This window comes from Schistocerca americana, chromosome 2 (assembly GCF_021461395.2).
Source record: "Schistocerca americana isolate TAMUIC-IGC-003095 chromosome 2, iqSchAmer2.1, whole genome shotgun sequence".
Taxonomy (NCBI): Eukaryota; Metazoa; Arthropoda; class Insecta; order Orthoptera; family Acrididae; genus Schistocerca; species Schistocerca americana.
In genome coordinates this window covers 1,015,891,360-1,015,910,135 of record NC_060120.1, presented here as the reverse complement: position 1 = coordinate 1,015,910,135, position 18,776 = coordinate 1,015,891,360, and the positions used below count along the sequence as shown (strand labels likewise).

General features: G+C 38.7%; 1 protein-coding gene across 2 annotated transcripts in view; it reads left to right on the top strand.

Moving 5' to 3' along the window:
• Positions 1–18,776, top strand: part of LOC124596369 (dyslexia-associated protein KIAA0319-like protein) — a 147,585-nt gene that overhangs the window by 95,485 nt on the left and 33,324 nt on the right. For both annotated transcript variants that reach the window (XM_047135480.1, XM_047135479.1), the window contains exons 10-14: positions 3,990–4,134; positions 15,051–15,162; positions 15,360–15,508; positions 15,897–16,087; positions 16,176–16,275. In XM_047135480.1, coding sequence (XP_046991436.1) covers positions 3,990–4,134; positions 15,051–15,162; positions 15,360–15,508; positions 15,897–16,087; positions 16,176–16,275 — 697 coding nt within the window. The remainder of the gene's footprint in view (positions 1–3,989; positions 4,135–15,050; positions 15,163–15,359; positions 15,509–15,896; positions 16,088–16,175; positions 16,276–18,776) is intronic.

Here is an 18,776-nt window from a genome sequence, read left to right as displayed (position 1 = left end):
ATTAATGGCGAGCAAGCTTTTTTTTCTTTCTCTTTTTTTTATTTTTTATTTATTAAAAAAAAGAAGGAGAAGAAATAGGGCCAGGCTGCACTGCCAGCTGACTGGGGGCAGGACAGGCACCACAGGGCATTTTAATTTTCACTATTCTGAATATCATTTGATGGCATCCATTACAAAATATGCACGTTTAAATTCCACAGAGCCAAGTACAGTGACGTGCGATAGAAGAATGCTGTGTGAAGAGGTGTGGCACTGCAGTTTGGCACACTTAAGACCAAATAACATGTCTTATATTTCCTCGAAGACATATGTTTTATGTATCAGACTCTTCAGAAAGATTTGTGCTACAAAATGATTTAATTTTTGGCATCCTATCTCAAACACTGAAGGAAGGGGAGGCACCACTATTTAGTATTGCCCCAGTTTGGAAATATCGTATCCAGAACTGATACACAGAGCATTCTGAGTTGTAGTGGGGAGGTGGGTAGTCTCCACATCACCGGTGTTTACATTAAGTGATTTTGCTGTTTCATTTTCATTTATTGCTCTCACGTCAAATGAAAACAAAACGGATTTCTGTGGCCAGGAGCTATCAAGTGAATTAAAATACAGTCACGTAATTATGGAAGGCTAAAATAAGTTATTAGTTTCAGATTTTATTTTATTCCCACCTTTCTGACAGTCAAGCATTAATCACCTTGCAGAACGATGAAGTTATTTTTGTCGGTTTGCTAAAGAAATTTGGCTTTTAGTACTCTTTTCTGCTGAGGCAGTCCACTTATGTGAAACAAAGTGTTTAGTTCCACACTACTCACTACTTTCAACTGTTCACTGCATTTCTAGTGCACATTTTCATCTTCTAGCGTGTATGGCATTATTCCATAATAAAGAACCAAACATGAGATAATACAGTACTGATACTCAAAGAAAATTTACATCCCGAACACCACACTGAAAGGCCTAATATCAGCTCGAGGGCTACTTCATTGGGAATCTGGACATGCAAATGTGCACTTGAAGCCAAAATATGCATTTTAATATGGTTCATGAAATTCCGGTGCTCACTGTGTATTCTCTGATGTCTTGTTTCTTTTATGATATAATGTAAGATCTTTTAATGTTTTACATGTACGAACATACAGGCTTCCTGCATCGTCATAGCTGCTTAAGCGCGGTGACACCTGTTATACAGTGCTCTCTGACGCTGCTGAAATGAACCTATTTCTCACAGGTCGCGGGAAAATATTGCGAATGGTGGTTTGAAAAGTGTTACTTTCAAAGTAAATTTCCTTTTATGAAAATGAACTATGTGCGTGAATGTACGATGGATTTCTTAAATCACAGAGAGTTTGACTCTCATTTAAAAATCAACTCTTTGAGGACAACCATTAGAAGAATTTCGAACCCAGATGATCAGACACTTTATGTCGTTATTAAAAATTTTACTGGCACATTTGTGTGATGTATCTTAAAGTGTAACACACGCAAAAAAGATCAACATTATATGTGAAAGCTTAGATTCTCTCGCAGCTTATTAATCTTCAAAACCAATATTACATGTGGAATCTTTTCTTTTCTTGTAGCAACACTATGTATATTAATTTAAACCATTAACTTTTCCTATTTGTTTAGTCATTCTACTTAATAGTGATGTTGCTATTGGCCGACTACATCACTTGTCCTGTGCTCTGAATGACAGCCATTATCGGCTGGCAAGATCATGTGACATGAGCTATGACTGACTTACAAAAGCACATCGCAATCTCAATTTCAATGCTTTGGAAAGAAACATGTGGTGTTTGGTGGAATTCGAATTTATACTTTTGCAATACAATAATGTGCAGCATACATGTTGTTGTACAAGTTGCTGCATATTCCAAAGTGTTCTCTTTCCCCCTAAGTTTCTTTTTGTATAACACTGGGAAATTCTACGCCAGTGTATAAAACTGTAACGATTCAATGGATTGATAAGTTTTACAGTTCCGAGGAAAAGCGTACTGTCACTTAACACAGAAAAAGTGTATTTTCACCCGGCAGAAAGTGTATTTTTAACTGGGAAATCCGGGAATTTTTTTTCCTTGTCCATGTATTCACCATGAGTACTGAGAATCAGAACTGATTCCTCCGTATGTTAATTAGATGTGCTACACACTCAACTGTGAAGGCTGATGGGAGTAAAAAAAAAAAAAAAAAAAAAAAAAAAAAAAAAAAAAAAAAAAAAAAACTGGAAGAGTAAACATGAGACAGATATCAGAATCTTCCCACTTTTCTCAGTGCTCTATTTTTACATTGTTTTCATCCCCTTTTATGGTGGACTTCATGTCTACTATTATGTAGGTTGCCTGTTCAGCTTATTAGCTGCAAATGGAACTGACTATTAAGCACTACCTGTGTGTTGATTTTCTCAGTCCATTGCTTTATGCAACATAATCACTTTGCTCTGCCCTCCTTCCTTCCCCTTCCACAAATTGATTCTTAATTAGTATATTATATTTCTGTTGATTTGTTCGGTTATGCAGACCAATTACTGTACATCATTATTTCACTGTACAGTGTGCATTTCAAGTCAAACATGCAACCTAAGTAACTTAGAGAGCTAATGACCGAGCAGTTTAGGACCCTAGAACACAACCATCAGTGTCATCTGAATAACTTGTATATGCTATTTGGTCTGTACAGTGTACAAGAAAATCTTAAGTTCTGGTAAGTAAACACTAATATCATGAAAGTTAACAGTCATCATATACCTAAATGTATCTTATAGTAGTCCAAACAAAAGTTTTATTTCATGATAGTTTATGCTTACCACTCTGTTACTGCCTTAAGCTTTAGCATTATAATATTATCAGTTTACACACACACACACACACACACTACAATTCATAAATCTTGTCATGAAGAATAACTTTTAAATATACAAAATAAGTTTAAAAACCAGATAACACAAACTATAGAATACTTCCAGTAAGAACCAATATTAATACAATATTAACAATAATATTATAATTGGTTTGCATCCATAATTTTATGTACACTAAAGCCACATGTTTTACCATATGGTAAATAAATATAGCAATTCCACCAGTGATGAAAGGACAAGTGATGAGAAGTTTATGAATGAGGTTAAATGGAGCTGGAAATATTTCAATGGCATAAATTCCAAGTAAATTCCTAAAATAGTAATTGTGAGTAAAACTATGCAACTGAGTTTTAACTTGACTGTGCAATGCTGTGAAATGTACATTTTTTTTCTTTTGCTATGCCTCTAAAATCACTTGACTATTCTGGAAAATCTAGCACAATAAGTAAGAAAGTAATTTCAACGGCATTATTTTCCACTCATGCCTGTAGAAGTTTTTATTCTGCAGAATAAAAGGCTGCAGACCCATATTACAAGAAGTTAAGACAACAGTTGAATACATAATGAAATTGATCTGTCATGGCACTTGGATTTCTGCAGAATTCCAAATGCTGTTATGAAGAATCGGCCAAATGGGAGGAGGTGTATAAGTCAGCTCAGGAATTAGCAGGAATTAGAATAGACAGTGCTGCCTAATTCATGATTTAAGTGTTGCTGTTGCTGCTAATGATGATTAGCAGACAAATTAATATACATTTTATAATCTGTTGCTCATTATAACATTCGCCATATGACTAATTTCTAGCCTAGTATACAAATCATAATATTGATAAACCTGTTCATTCTTCTTTCTAATCCCATATTTGTGATTAAGTTCATGTTCCTGTGTGTGTGTGTGTGTTGATGCTTGAAATATGACAGACTTTATTAATCTAGAGCTTTTAACAATGTAAAATTTTTATGACTGAATGACTTCTTGACCACTACATTTTCTCTTTTTTCTTTTTTATTTTAACCGTGGAATTGGGCCTCAGTATTTAAACAGCATGTCATTCACATATGTCACTGGTAACATAATATGAGTAATTATAAAATAGCTGTGGTAACCACTATTATTTTGTTGCTATAGAACACAAGAACACCTTACCTGCAGCTCTCAAACTTAGAAGAAGGAATGTATACATTTGTGCTAAAAGTTACTGACAACTCTGGTCAGTCATCGTCAGCTGAGGTACATGTCTTTGTGAAGCCTCCAACCAATAAACCACCCACAGGTATTTCTTTCTCAGTTTCATTATTTTGCTTTTGTAGTTGCAGCATATAGTTTTAAAAGTGAGGTCATTGTTGGGCAGAAATGAAAGGGAGAACAGCAGCTGCAGGAGCCGGTGCCATTATAACCATGTGTATTAAAGACCTATATACTGACATGTACCATATGTTCCCTGTCCATGTACATTATGTTCATTCAGTGGAGAACAACAAAACTTTGAGTCCAGAATGAGATTTTCAATCTGCAGCGGAGTGTGCGCTGATATGAAACTTACTGGCAGATTAAAATTGTGCGCCCGACCGAGACTCGAACTCGGGACCTTTGCCTTTCGCGGGCAAGTGCTCTACCATCTGAGCTACCGAAGCACGACTCACGCCCAGTACTCACAGCTTCACTTTTGCCAGTATCTCGTCTCCTACCTTCCAAACTTCCTTTCTTTCAGGAGTGCTAGTTCTACAGGGATCGCAGGAGAGCTTCTGTAAAGTTTGGAAGGTAGGAGACGAGATACTGGCAGAAGTAAAGCTGTGAGGACGGGGCGTGAGTCGTGCTTGCGTAGCTCAGTTGGTAGAGCACTTGTCCTCGAAAGGCATAGGTCCCGAGTTCGAGTCTCGGTCGGGCACACAGTTTTAATCTGCCAGGAAGTTTCAAAACTGTGAGTGTTTGTTTATCAACTGTATTATGAAAAGGATAGGTAACTACTCACCGTAAAGTTGTGGATAGGCACAACAAAAAGACTGTTATACATTGAGCTTTCGCCCAAAGCCTTCTTCGGAATGGGAAAACCGCACACACACACTTTTACACCAGCAATTACACCTCATGCACACATGACCACTGTCTCCAGCCACTGTGGCACAAATGCAGCTATGTCGTGTTGAATGGAAGCAGCAATCCAGAGTGGGGTGGAGAAGGGGGAGGGATAGCAGGGTGCAGATGGATAGAGAGAAGTCAGCATTGCCTGGCAGAGTGTGTAGGGAGTAGCAATCTACCCTTTTCATAATATTTTTGATATTGCAACGTGGACAGTGTTTGTTTATTGTTATTTATACAAATATGAACAATTGAGCCATTGTATTTTCTCCTTGGGACTATTACTGCTTGTTGTTGGTCTTTGCTGCTCATCATTTTTATTAAGAGAAATATTTATTTTATTTTGTAATATATCATCATTAAATTTGAAGTCAATCTCTCTTTTTGTGCTGACTCCTGTACTCTTCCTCTCACATTACATTCTTTTCCTCCTCACTACTCATTCTTCCTCCTCCCACACTCTTTCCACTATTCACTCTACAGTTGCCCCAAATATCCCTTCCTCTCCCCACCCCCACCCCCACCCCCACCCCCACCTCCTCTTTGTAAGGCTCTCTTATTCACACAAGGAGATTAATGATTGACAACAAGCACTGCAAATATAATATTTTATCGATCTACAAGTTAGAGAAGAATTTGAGCTATAATTTTCACCTCTTGCTGTAGCTTTCCGTTTTATTACATCACTGTCTCTTCTCAAAGTGTCTTCTTTGTAAAATTGTACTCTTCATTAATAAATTAAATTTGTTATCAATCTGTTCATTTTTTTATATCCCTGGAATTTCTAAATTTGATATATATGCAGGCCAGGGAATTCTTTGCATTTTTGTGTGCACTAAGTTTTTATTAAAAAATGCTGCATTTGTTAAAACAGTCTTTTTTATGATACACTGTTGTATTTACATTTTTCTATTACTCATTTCAACTGATCAGTCACCTTCAGATCAAATATGCAGCATAATAGACTTAACGTCTTCTAGTGGCATTGTGTTGACCTCAGTAAGGCTAAATCTGCTATACTACACATTGATCTGCAGATGACTGCCTGATACAGTTGAAACTGATGATGTAAAAATATGAATATGACTGTTTTAACAAATACAATAATACTGAACATCTTCACATGATTAAAATGCCATATTACATAAAAACTGTTGTACATTTCACACCAAATAGCACAGGGACTCTAGTAATGAATGCTGCTTCTTAGCAAAACCTTAATTCCTGAAAAAAAAAAAAATGCAGAGAATTCCATCTACATTTACATCATACTCCACAAGCCGCCTAATGGTGTCTGGCAGAGGGTACTTTCGGTACAACTATCTGATCCCTCCAACCCTGTTCCAATTGCGAATAGTGCTTGTGAAGAATGTTTGTCGGTAAGCCTCTGTATTGGCTGTAATTTCTCGAATTTTCTCCACATGGTCAATACGTGAGATGTATGTGGGGGGAAGTAATATGTTGTCCGACCACTCCTGAAATGTGCTGTCCCAAAATTTCTATAGTAAATCACTCCATGATGCACAACGCCTCTCTTGTAACATCTGCCAGTGGAGTTTGTTGAGCAGCTCCATAATGCTCTCTCACCAGCTAAATGATCCCGTGACAAAATGCGCTGCTCTTTGTTGGATCTTCTCTACTCCTCTATCAGTCCTACCTGATAGAGATCCCAGGTAGGTGAACAATACTCATGAATCGGGCAAACAAGTGCCTTATAAACCACTTCTTTCATGGATGAGTTACATTTCCTTAAGATTCTACCAATGAATCTGAGTCTGGTGTCTGCTTTTCCCACACTCTGTTTTATATGGTCATTCCATTTAAGGTCGCTCTGGATAGTTACGCCTAGATATTTTATGGCAGATGCTGTCTTCAGCTGTTTGTCATCAATAGTGTAGCTGTACAGTAGTGGATTTATTTTCCTATGTATGCGCAGTATGTTACATTTATTTACGTTCAGGGTCAACTGCCAGAGTCTGCACTGTTCATCAATTCTCTGCAGGTTGTTCTGCAAATTCTGACTATCTTCTGGCGTTGCTACTTTGGTATGGACAATTGTATCATCAGTGAATAGCCACAAAGAGCATTCAAAGCTTTCTACTAGATCATTTATATATATTGTAAACAGAAACGGTCGTATCACACTTCCCTGTGGTTCTCTGGATATTACCTTTACATCTGTTGATTTAGTCCCTTTAAGAGTGACATGTTGAGTTCTGTGTGCAAGAAAGTCTTGAATCCAATCGCAGGTCTGCTCCGATACTCTGTAGGCTCATATTTTTTTCGTTAAATGGCAATGCAGGATGATGTCAAATGCCTTACTGAAATCAAGCATCAACCTGAGTGCCGTTGTCCACTGCGCTGTGGATCTGATGGAGGAACAGAGCGAGCTGAGTTTCGCAAGATCTCTGTTTGCAGAATCCATGTTCATTTTTATAGAGAAGATGTTCATTTTCCAAAAACATCATAATTCTTGAGCATAAAACATGTTCCATAATTCTACAACAGATTAACATCAATGATATAGGTCTATAATTGTGTGGATCCATCTTACGGCCTTTCTTAAAAAAACAGGAATGGCCTGTGCTTTTTTCCAGTCATTAGGTACATTTTGCTGCTCAAGCGATCTTGAAGGGGAGCAAGTTCTTTCACGTAATCTTTATAGAATCTTACAGGTATCTCATCTGGTCCTGAAGCCTATCCACTACTAAGCGATTGTAGCTGCTTTTCAATTTCGCTATCAGTTATCTCAATCTATGCCATTTCGAAGTTTGTATGAGATTGGAAGGAGGGATGGTGTTACAATCTTCCGCAGTGAAACAACTTTGCAAGACCAAATTCAATATTTCAGCCTTCTCTCTGTTATCTTACATTTCGGTGCCGATGTGATCACTGAGAGAATGAATAGATGATTTTGATCCACGTACTGGTTCTACTTATGACCAAAATCTCTTAGGGTTTTTACTCAGGTCGGGTGACAATGTCTTACTTTCAAAATCATTGAACGCTTCTCTCATTGCTCTCCTTATGCTCATTTTTGCTTTGTTCAGCTTTTGTTTGTCAGCTAGATTTTTACTTCTCCTTAATCTGAGATGAAGCACTTTTCTGACACGGCTATTAAACCATGGTGGATCTTTCCCATTCCTTAAAACCTTACTCGGAACATACTTGTCTAGGGCATATTGAATGATGCCCTTGAATTTTTTCCATTTGTTCTCCACATCATCGTCTTCACCACCAAATACTTGATGCTGACTGCTGAGATATTCTGAAATTTGTATCCTGTCACCCTTGCTGAGCAAATATATCTTTGTACCTTTCTTAACACTCCTTGTAGGACCCGTCGTCATGGATACTGTTACAGCCTTATGATCACTGATACCTTCCTCTATGTTAACTGATTCGATAAGCTCAGGTCTGTCTGTTGCCAGGAGGTCTAAGACATACCCTCTCGATTTTCTTCTCTATCTGCTCAAGGTAAATTTCGGACAAGACATCCAGAACTAAGCCACACGATTCCCTGTCCCTGGCACCAGTTTTGATGGCATAATACTCCCAATATATGCCTGGTAAGTTGAAGTCGCCCCCTATTACAACGGCATTATTAGGACAATTATTAATGATATTCTGCAAGTTCTGTCTGAAGCTCTCTATAATAACAGACCCTGACCCAGGTGGTCTATAAAAGCATCTGATCATCATTTTTGACCATTATTTGATACTAAGTTTCACCCAGATTAATCCACATCTGGAATCTATGATAACCTCGCTAGATTTTATGGAATTTTTTACTGCAATAAACGCACCGCCACCATTGGTGACTAATCTATCCTTACGATAAACATTCCAATCTGAACTTAGGATTTTGTTGTCATTGACGTCTGGTTTCAACCAGCTTTCTGTTCCCAATACTGTCTGTGCTTTATAACCTTCAGTAAGTGATACCAATTCTGGGACCTTTCCTTGGATGTTCCTGCAGTTTACTGAAAATCATATTAATCTTTTCTACCTCTGATCTGCGAGGACCAAGATTCTCTGAGGCCACTATGGCTGATTTAACAGGCAAATTGTCTTTGCTCCCAAGGGAGGAGTTCTCTAGCCTATAAAAAGCCCCATGTGCACTCCAATCGTTCTCCGTTACCCTAGTAGCCATTTTCTGCATGTAGTGCATGCCAGACCTATTAAGGACTACCCTACAATTCTGCACCCGATAGTGGAAGTCAAGAAATTTGCATCCGATACTGTCGCAGAGTCATCTGAGCCTCTGGGTTAGACCTTCAACTCTGCTCCAAGCCAGAGGACCGTGATCAACCCTGGATGTGATGCTACAAATAGAAAGCTTAGCCTGCACCCTATGTGCATTGCTAGTTGCCTTCATCAAATCCGCCAGCTGCCGAAAGGAGCTGAGGATGGCCTCAGAACCCAAGGGGCAAATGTCATTCGTGCAAACATGTGCCATCACATGCGGCCGGTTGCACCCAGTGCGCTCGATAGCCTGTACATTATGAATGAGAGCTCCCGGCAAATGTACCGAATGAACACTGGAATTCTTTCCCACGTTGCCTGCTATCTCCCTGAGGAGCTCCATCACCTGCCTAAAATTGTAGCTCCCAATGACTAGCATACCCAGCCTCTGTACTTGTCCGGACTTGGCAGGAAAATCAACCGCTGGCCCAAGAGGAGAGGCTTCCTGTGCTGGCTCGGATTTATCAACAACTCTGGGTAGCACCTCCTACCTGTTGCTAAGACGCAGCGAGTCAGCCACATGGCCTGCTCCCTCTTTCGTCTTCCACCCAGTGGCACACGAACCCACCACTGTCTGCCACCCACTCTGGAGTGAGGGCGGACCGGTCAGATGTTGTGTATCAGAAGACGCAGCAACGTCCGGGTCACCAGGGGATTCCAGTGGCACCAAAGGTGTTGCAGGTCTCGTCACTGACGCCCCGACGTCATCACAACTTTGAGCATTAGCTATAAGCTTGTCGACTGCAGCCAACGAAGCTTCCAACTGTTTATAAGAGAGTAGCCAACTCTCCTTGTTGTATCCACTCACAACAAGTACTGTCCCTAGCCGTATCTTACTGTGTATAAAATAGATATAAGGTCTGAAATGGCGCTATTGAGTTTGAAAATATACCAAAGGAGAATAAAGTAACATTAAAAGCTGCTGTGCAGATTTCTCACTGTACTCTTGAGACCACCAGCTATTAAACAGAAATAAATTTCTGTACTGAAGTTTATGAATTTACAGATACCTGTTATTATAAATCCTATTTGCCAAAAAGTTACTGCATGAGACAAACATTCAAACTAGAATGCACTGATTTAAACTGTGTGCTGTCTACTATCACAAAATTAGAACTTAGTGGTGTGACAGAGTTTCTGCCGACGGGAAAATTTACACTAGGAAGCTGCCCTACACAAGGATATTGTCAAGACTTACACAACAACAAAAACTACGATTAATTTTCTAACCACTAGTCTACACTGTATAATACACATGTACAGTTCACTTCTTTGCAGAAGTACATGAACAAAAAACAAAGACTGAATTAATTTACAGTTTATCAGACAAGTGCTGTTGCTGCTCTGCTGCGCATCCTCTCAGCTTGGCAGGTGCCAGCATATGGACCAAATTCAGAAATTCTAGGATTATAAACAAAATAAACATGTTGATAACAACCAGTAACATAAAAATCAGAATGTCATTGTGTCAGGAAATAATACTTACTCTGACAAATATGACAGGAGTATCTTTGTTTTCCTTGTTGTGCATAAGTCAGTCTTTAATATCTCCATTATGTGAGAAATTCTAGTTGTAAGTTCCACAACTACAGTGTGTTTATAATTGAACTACTGCTACTTGAGAGGACACCTGTGAAAAATGAATGATCATAGAACAGTGAAATTTGTGAAAACATTTGTGAGGACATGTGTAAAAAAATATAACAAATAAACTATTGAAAGGAACACATTTTAATTTCCACTAGAGATAGCAAAATTTTTAACTGCCTACCATGTTTACATTCCAGATAACAAGCATTGCTCATTGTGACAACCACGTGCATCCACAACATCCTGAAACCACACTAGAGATATCATTTCACAATTGTTTCCAGCACTTTTTGAACAGTGGACGATGACATGTCAGCTATCATGACACAGCACGTGCACTGCTTGAAGATCGCATAGTGCATCCAGCATTCTCAGCGATGGTAACAATAAATTCGTCAACAGTTTGTGGTGCAATTGCTCATCAGCCTCTTCATTTTTTTCCCATCAACCTCCCCCAGGAGCAATTTCCAAATCACCAGTTAATTCAAACTTCTGAATCATGTTCTTCAACCCCTGTGCAGAAAGAGAACATTTCTGTATTCCTTTAATGCATTGATACTCGTGGATGTCAGCAACTCTGTTTTTACTGTAATAAAACAGCTTAACAAATAAAGCCCTGCACACCGAGTCCAGACCCATGTGGATTGTCTGCAACTGTAGTGCACGTCGATGCTTGTGTTTCAAGCTTATTTTGCCGTACAGTACCAGTGCCTGACAGTAAGTCGTGACACAGACACTACTAACAACGCAAATGATGTCAAACACCAAACAGTTTTACATCTACACTGGCTAAAGTAGCGAAAGTTTACATCTAAAACCATCAGACAAAATGAGGATCTTTTATGAGCACAAGGTGAAATTTTCTTGACCTGGCAGTGAAAGACTGATTTTTGTAGGTAAAGATTAATTTTTCTCTGACAGAGTACTGCTTTGGGGCAGTGCATTTAGTTTGCTATGCATTTAGTTTGCTGTTTTTACAGTGAGTTGTTATCTATTCATTGGACTTAAATGGCTTTCAGCCATCACTTTCTTTAGCTCTGACAGTATGTGGACATCAGAGAGTGCCTAATTAGGGGAACAGCATAGAAGTTTCAACAATTTCTGCTTCAGATCTTGTTGATGCCCCAGTCTGATATCAACTTACATTTTGTCATCTCTCTAATCCAGAGGACTGTTGTAATTTCCAGCACAGGAAACAGACTTTGCTGTTTTAGTGCAAGGCCAATAAATTCAGCCACTGTTAATTATTGAAAATTTGGTTCTGACATGATGTGTTCATCCCATGTCTTGATAAGCATTAGGACACTGAAACAAAAATTCATTTGGATTCTCTTTAAAATTGTCCAAACATTACTGAGAAGTTTGTTTGCTTATTCATTTTTGCTCAGCATTCAACAAGTACAGTGCCCACCTTGCACCTAGTTTTCTGATATTTATTTGCCCCTAGAAAATTAATTATTTTGTTTATTTTTATATGTATTTTATTTATACTAAGATTCAAAGACATTGGACCGTAGTTCTGTGGATCACTTCTGCTACCCTGCTTGTAGATGGAAGTGACCTGTGTTTTCTGCCAACTACTGGACAAAGTGTTTTTTTATATTTTGTTTTCCATTTTTTAGGAATTAATAAGTCATTTTCAGTACTGTGTACTTTTTCAGTATTTTCATCTGTGATTGCAATTTTGGACATTTGTCAAATGGTTGATCTTCAGGAAAAGTTTTGCCACATTTGAATTTAGCTGCCCATTTCTTAACTGTTGAAAATGAAGGAGCAGACCCCTTATGAACCTTTACAACACTTGGCAGGCTTTCTGTTGGCTTAGATTGTCAAAAACAAATAATTTTATGATGACACTATATTCTGATGGGACACAAAGCCCACACAGTCTGGATACTATAAAACTCTGTATATACAAAATGTATTCCTCAAATCATATTAGTGATCAACTTTTATCATTGCACAATCCGCGACTATGCAGCAGAAATAAAATTTCACTGATATCAGTGCTATCTCTTTTTCCAGACCAGGATCTTATCCCCTTGGCCTCACAGATCTGTCCACTTTCCTGTACACCTGACACATATGTGTCAAGAAAGTTTTATCATCAATGTTCCTTTAGTTTCTCTCAATATGTGATACACAGATTTAATTACAATTAATTTTGTTTGACTTCTCCTCAAGCTTCATTATTTGCTTGACATAATGCAAGAATGATTATATGATGTCCTACCTCCAGCAATGTGATTTACACTTAGTTTCTGTCTTCCAATATATCCAATATTTGCAAATAGATTTTAGTTTTTAGAATCTCATAGGAGCACTTTCTTGTTATTTCTCTCATCTTACATTTCAATAACAGTATTGTTGTGTAATTAACACTCTTAGTTCATTTTTTATAAATTTCAGATATAAAGGTGATGTTATTGCTATAATTAATAAATATTATTATTGTTGTTGTTGTTATGATTATTATTGTTATTTGACTGTGGTACCTATCACAATTTCTGCCAAATGAGTAAATCAGGGAGACAGGAAGGCCAGTTAGTACATACCTTTAAGCAGCACTGCTTCCAGTAATGTCAATAAAACATATAAAAATATATCACAGCATTTATAGCCTTTGGAATAATAGGTTCCCTTCTCAGGTAAGGAGGACTGGATTGTCAAAAGTTAAAGGGAAAGGATATGGGGAGGGGGGGCGAGGGGGGGGGGGGGGTGTTGCAAGTCATTCAGAATCCAGGTTGAGAGGAACCCACCTCATATGAAGAGGAAGGGAGGCACAGATAAAATAAAAGATACTGAAGAGAATAGTAAGTTGATTTTAGTACATTAATACACACTGTTCCAGCTTCAGTTCAGAGATAGAAGGGATGGATAGAGTTAGAGCTAAAGATGGATTAAAAGAGAAGGAGAAAATAATAAATGGAAAGAATTATGAAACTGAAGAATAATAAAAACAAAGCACAGAAACAAAAGATCAAAAATGAATAAACAATGGTGGGAAGTAGGATAACTGACTCAGTAAATAAAATAAGATTAAATTCCAAAAAAGATCAAAATAGGAAACAAAGGGAGGTTGTATTAAAGCAGAGGAGGTTGACTTAAGAAATGTTGTGCAGTGGGAGGACATGTAAAGAAAATTCTATAGTTCAAAGCAACGGGTTCTAGTATTGTGGCTTTCACAATGTTCCCTTTATTTAATTTTCTTGATTTGCAATTGGTGAGACATAGGGTTTTACGGGAAGAGGAATGCCAGTTTTACAGTAGCAATAGTTGCAGTGGTAGAAACCTTGGGGTAGTGATGGTGGTATGGGACTGCTAATGGAATACAAAAAGTATATTGGAGTGGTTAAAAAGGTGATGGAAGGTAACATTGTATGGGTAATCAATTGAGACATTCACAACCTGGTTGCTTTAGATAATAATGGGGATGATTTTGATTTTCTTGGGAAAAAAAAGACAAACTGGTCAGACTGGCATAGAGGAGACTACCTGGATGATGTGTTTTGTGTGCAAGGTCAGTAGGTTAATTATAAGAGAGGAAAGTTTGAGAGAGGAATTTGGTGTCCCAGCAGATAAATTCCAAACTAATCAGTCCTTAGTCCCTTCCCTCATTATTCTTGATCTACTCCTTGCCTCTGTCAGCCAACACTTCAGTCTCAGTGTGAAATGCTTTGCTGTCCAGGCCCTGTATATATAAGCACACTCTGTTCCCACTCGCTTTCCTTTTGAAACCTTCCTTGTCATCAACCAGTGCAGTCCTTCCACACACTAACACTCCAACCCTTCAAGCTCTCAGACAGCACCTCTCCCATGCCCAACTAAAGTTTCAGAAAAGCTCTTTCATTGTCGCACTAACAAACTTCAATCTTGTCCATAACTTCTTCACCTTTGAGAGCCAAGCCCACGTACCTTTGAGTACAAACCACCAGTGGACAAGGCAGTGAGGATCAGGATGGCATTGTCCTATCGCAATCTTCTCATAGGCCACATTAGAAGAGGCATTTCTCAACTCCTCAAAGAATAGGACCTGGTTACCCACGTATGCCGTTAAACATCTCTTTTGCAAATTACTTTCCTCAAAAATATGGCAAGTGAAAATTACTATGGAGCTGCTTTTTGTGTGAGAAAAGATATGAAGAGAGTAATAAAGCACCTCTGTCCCTTGACCATATATTTGATTTGAAACATTCAGTCTTTCATTTGTTGCCAGTATGCTAGTGATGAAATAGTAGTAAGTGTAAGTATTAATGTTTTACGTTTTCTTTTCAGCAAATGCTGGTTCTGATCAGGTGGTTTCTTTACCTCAGACTTGGGTTACACTAGATGGAACACAGAGTAATGATGATATTAAAATTGTATCCTGGTCATGGGAGCAAATTCGGTAACATATTTGAGATTTAATTTACTATATTCATATTTAAGTAACTTCTGCTAATTTTAGACTCAAAATCCTCTAAAATGTTGCTCTGGTGAAACAAAAGTCAAATGCTGTCACAGTAGTGTTCTGCTCTCATAATTTAGTAACTGTGTTTTAAGTTATAATAGGACTGATAACTATTGCTTCATTTTGGTTCACAGGGGTCCATCAAAGGCATTGTTCTCATCACAGAATTCTTCTTGCACTAATGCTACTGAGCTTACAAAAGGGGAATATGAATTTCAGCTAACTGTTACAGATGAAAATGGCAATAAAGCCTTGGACTCTGTACAAGTCACTGTAACACAGAGTAAGTGTTTACTTCTATTGCGTCTTTCAAGCTACAAGGCTGTGGGCAATACATATAACTATTCTCATCTGTGGAGAGACATTTTCAGAGGTGACAACTTGACAGCTGCATGGAAAACATCTTAAAATTTGTTGCCTGTTCTGCTTTCAGTGCTTTTGTCAGGGTATCATTCCTGGAAATGTACTCCCCAGATAGATGTGACATTTTGGTGAACAGTTTTGTGCATCAACCTCAGTCGCTCACCTCAGAAGTTTTAACAGAAGGGGCTACTTCTGTTTTCATTATATTTGAATTCTTTTCTTATTGTTTAAATGTTTTTCATTTAATCTGATATGAAGTGAACATTTTCTTTTTTATTGTTGTTTGAGCCAGACTGTATCATTTCCAGATAAAAATGCTTCTCCAAAAGCTAATGGTGGAGGAGACCAAACTGTTATTCTACCTGTAAGTGTGGTTATTGTGAATGGTTCACAGTCAAGTGATGATCTTGGAATTGTGAAATGGCTTTGGACTAGAGAAGACAGTAGCTTAGCCTTAGGCAAAGTCCTTGGAGACTCGGACAAACATCCAGTTCTTATGGTGATTGTGTTTTACTACTTTATTGTCTCGTGACTTCCATTACATCAGAGAACAAGTAAGGTTTATGTATTTATTTTCCTTTTTTTAGTTGATTGATGTTGTTCCTGGACGGTACGTCTTCCGGTTGAAGGTTGAAGATGAGCAAGGTGCTTCTGATGAGGACACTGTATCGATCATTGTGAAAGCAGGTAATGTTCTAGCATTAACAAACACTAGTATTTATTTGGGTATGGATGTGATGTAAAATGTTAAGCTATACAGGGTGTTACAAAGAGGTACAGCCAAACTTTCAGGAAACATTCCTCACACACAAAGAAAGAAAATATGTTATGTGGACATGTGTCCAGAAATGCTTACTTTTCATGTTAGGGCTCATTTTATTACTTCTCTTCAAATCACATTAATCATGGAATGGAAACACACAGCAACAGAACGTACCAGTGTGACTTCAAACACTTTGTTACAGGAAATGTTCAAAATGTCCTCCGTTAGCGAGGATACAGGCATCCACCCTCCGTCGTATGGAATCCCTGATGCACTGATGTAGCCCTGGAGAATGGCGTATTGTATCACAGCCGTCCACAATACGAGCACGAAGGGTCTCTACATTTGGTACCGGGGTTGCGTAGACAAGAGCTTTCAAATGCCCCCATAAATGAAAATCAAGAGGGTTGAGGTCAGGAGACCGTGGAGGCCATGGAATTGGTCCGCCTCTACCAATCCATCGGTCACCGAATCTGTTGTTGAGAAGCGTACGAACGCTTCGACTGAAATGTGCAGAAACTCCATCGTGCATGAACCACATGTTGTGTCGTACTTGTAAAGGCACATGTTCTAGCAGCACAGGTAGAGTATCCCGTATGAAATCATGATAACGTGCTCCATTGAGCGTAGGTGGAAGAACATGGGGCTCAATCAAGACATCGCCAACAATGCCTGCCCAAACGTTCACAGAAAATTTGTGTTGATGACGTGATTGCACAATTGTGTGCGGATTCTCGTCAGCCCACACATGTGGTGGTGAATCGAGGAAGTACAGTACATATTGACGAAACTAAAATGAGCTCTAACATGGAAATTAAGCGTTTCCAGACACATGTCCACATAACATCTTTTCTTTATTTGTGTGTGAGGAATGTTTCTTGAAAGTTTGGCCATACCTTTTTGTAACACCCTGTATACAATAACAGGTCCAATTTAAGCATAAAAACGCTTGAAATATGTTTCCTGTAAAATTTATTATAGATTACACTGAAAATTAGTGTAACTGTTTGAAAACTTCCCAAGTGTGCTAAAGCTGATATTGGCCATGGAAAAGTTCATTTGTCTGTTCCTCAGGGCTTCCATTGCATTGTGCAGAGTCCCATATGAGCTGTGATTATAGGTACCACACCTTTTGAAATGTATGACATGGATTGGATAAATAAAAAATCTTCTCATTAACCAGAGGCAGGAGAACACACATGTAAAGGTAATGAAATCTTGAAGCTTGCGGAGGCAGTGGCTCCTCTTCCTCCTAGCTGAAGGATTGAAAGGGGAGAAATAAGGGTGAAGGAAAAGGATTGATGAGGTTTAGGAAATGGGGAGAGTTCAGAAAAATTGCCCAGAACCCAAAGTCCAGGGAGGTTTACTGGACATTGTGAGAAACAAAGAGAAGGAAAGACTGATTTACGAGGATTAGGGAAAGACTGGACCATCATCTACAGGTTGAACGAAAACCCATTTCACTGGCATTTGCATCCACAATGGGGGACAGGACTACCTGCCACACAAGTGTACCCATGATATGGTACATCACACCAGCCCCCATTTTTCAACAACAGATGAAATTATTCCCAAGGACAGTTAAATATTGCATCTGAAATATGTAGGTAACTTGCAGGAGTAACGGCTAGTTGGTTGGTGTTCTAAGAGGCCACCTATACATATCTCTCAATTATTGTTCAAAATGGAAACTTAGCATACAGCTCCAACTTACATAATTACATATTCAGAAGCAATAATGTCATTAAATAATTTATTTAAAAAAAAGTCAAGTGAAAAAACCGACAAGACACAGGAGTCCTAGCCACCTGCCTGCAGGTACCTAGGACTCCTGCCACGGGTTATCTCTGTACAGGTACATTTTTGAAGTTAGCAGCAAATGAGGGTAAGTGGCACTGACAGTGTTGCAGGTGTTAGAGGGACCCTTTGCCGTTTTATTTATGCATGTGTCGAGGACTTGAAACAGGAGGGCTGAAAAAGCATAAACACCCTTTATTGCTTCAGATAGTGTTCAAATTTCCCCATTTGTTTTTGAAAAGCTCCTAGTGTTTCCTCCCTGCACATGAGAACAAAAATTGTGGTTGCACTGCCTCTAAGGGAGTGTGATGATTTTTATTGGGATTGTTGGCTCACAGTGTCCTTAGAGAAAGGTTGAAGCATCCTTGGAGTGTCAGCAGTGTCAAAGATTGTCAGAAATCCCATCCTGTTGTTCATCACCTCAAAATGTGTGGGAGATAGCGTCTCAAGGAAAGGGGTGATTTCCTTGACGCCCCTTACACTACTCCCTGAGCCCATTTCATGTCAATTCTGTGTGACGGCATGTCTAAAATGTTTTTGTCAACCACTCATAACAAAAGCGCATGATTTTAACATGGGCAACACAGTTCCTCCATCATGGAGGAGTCAAAAGAAGGGGCAAAATGGG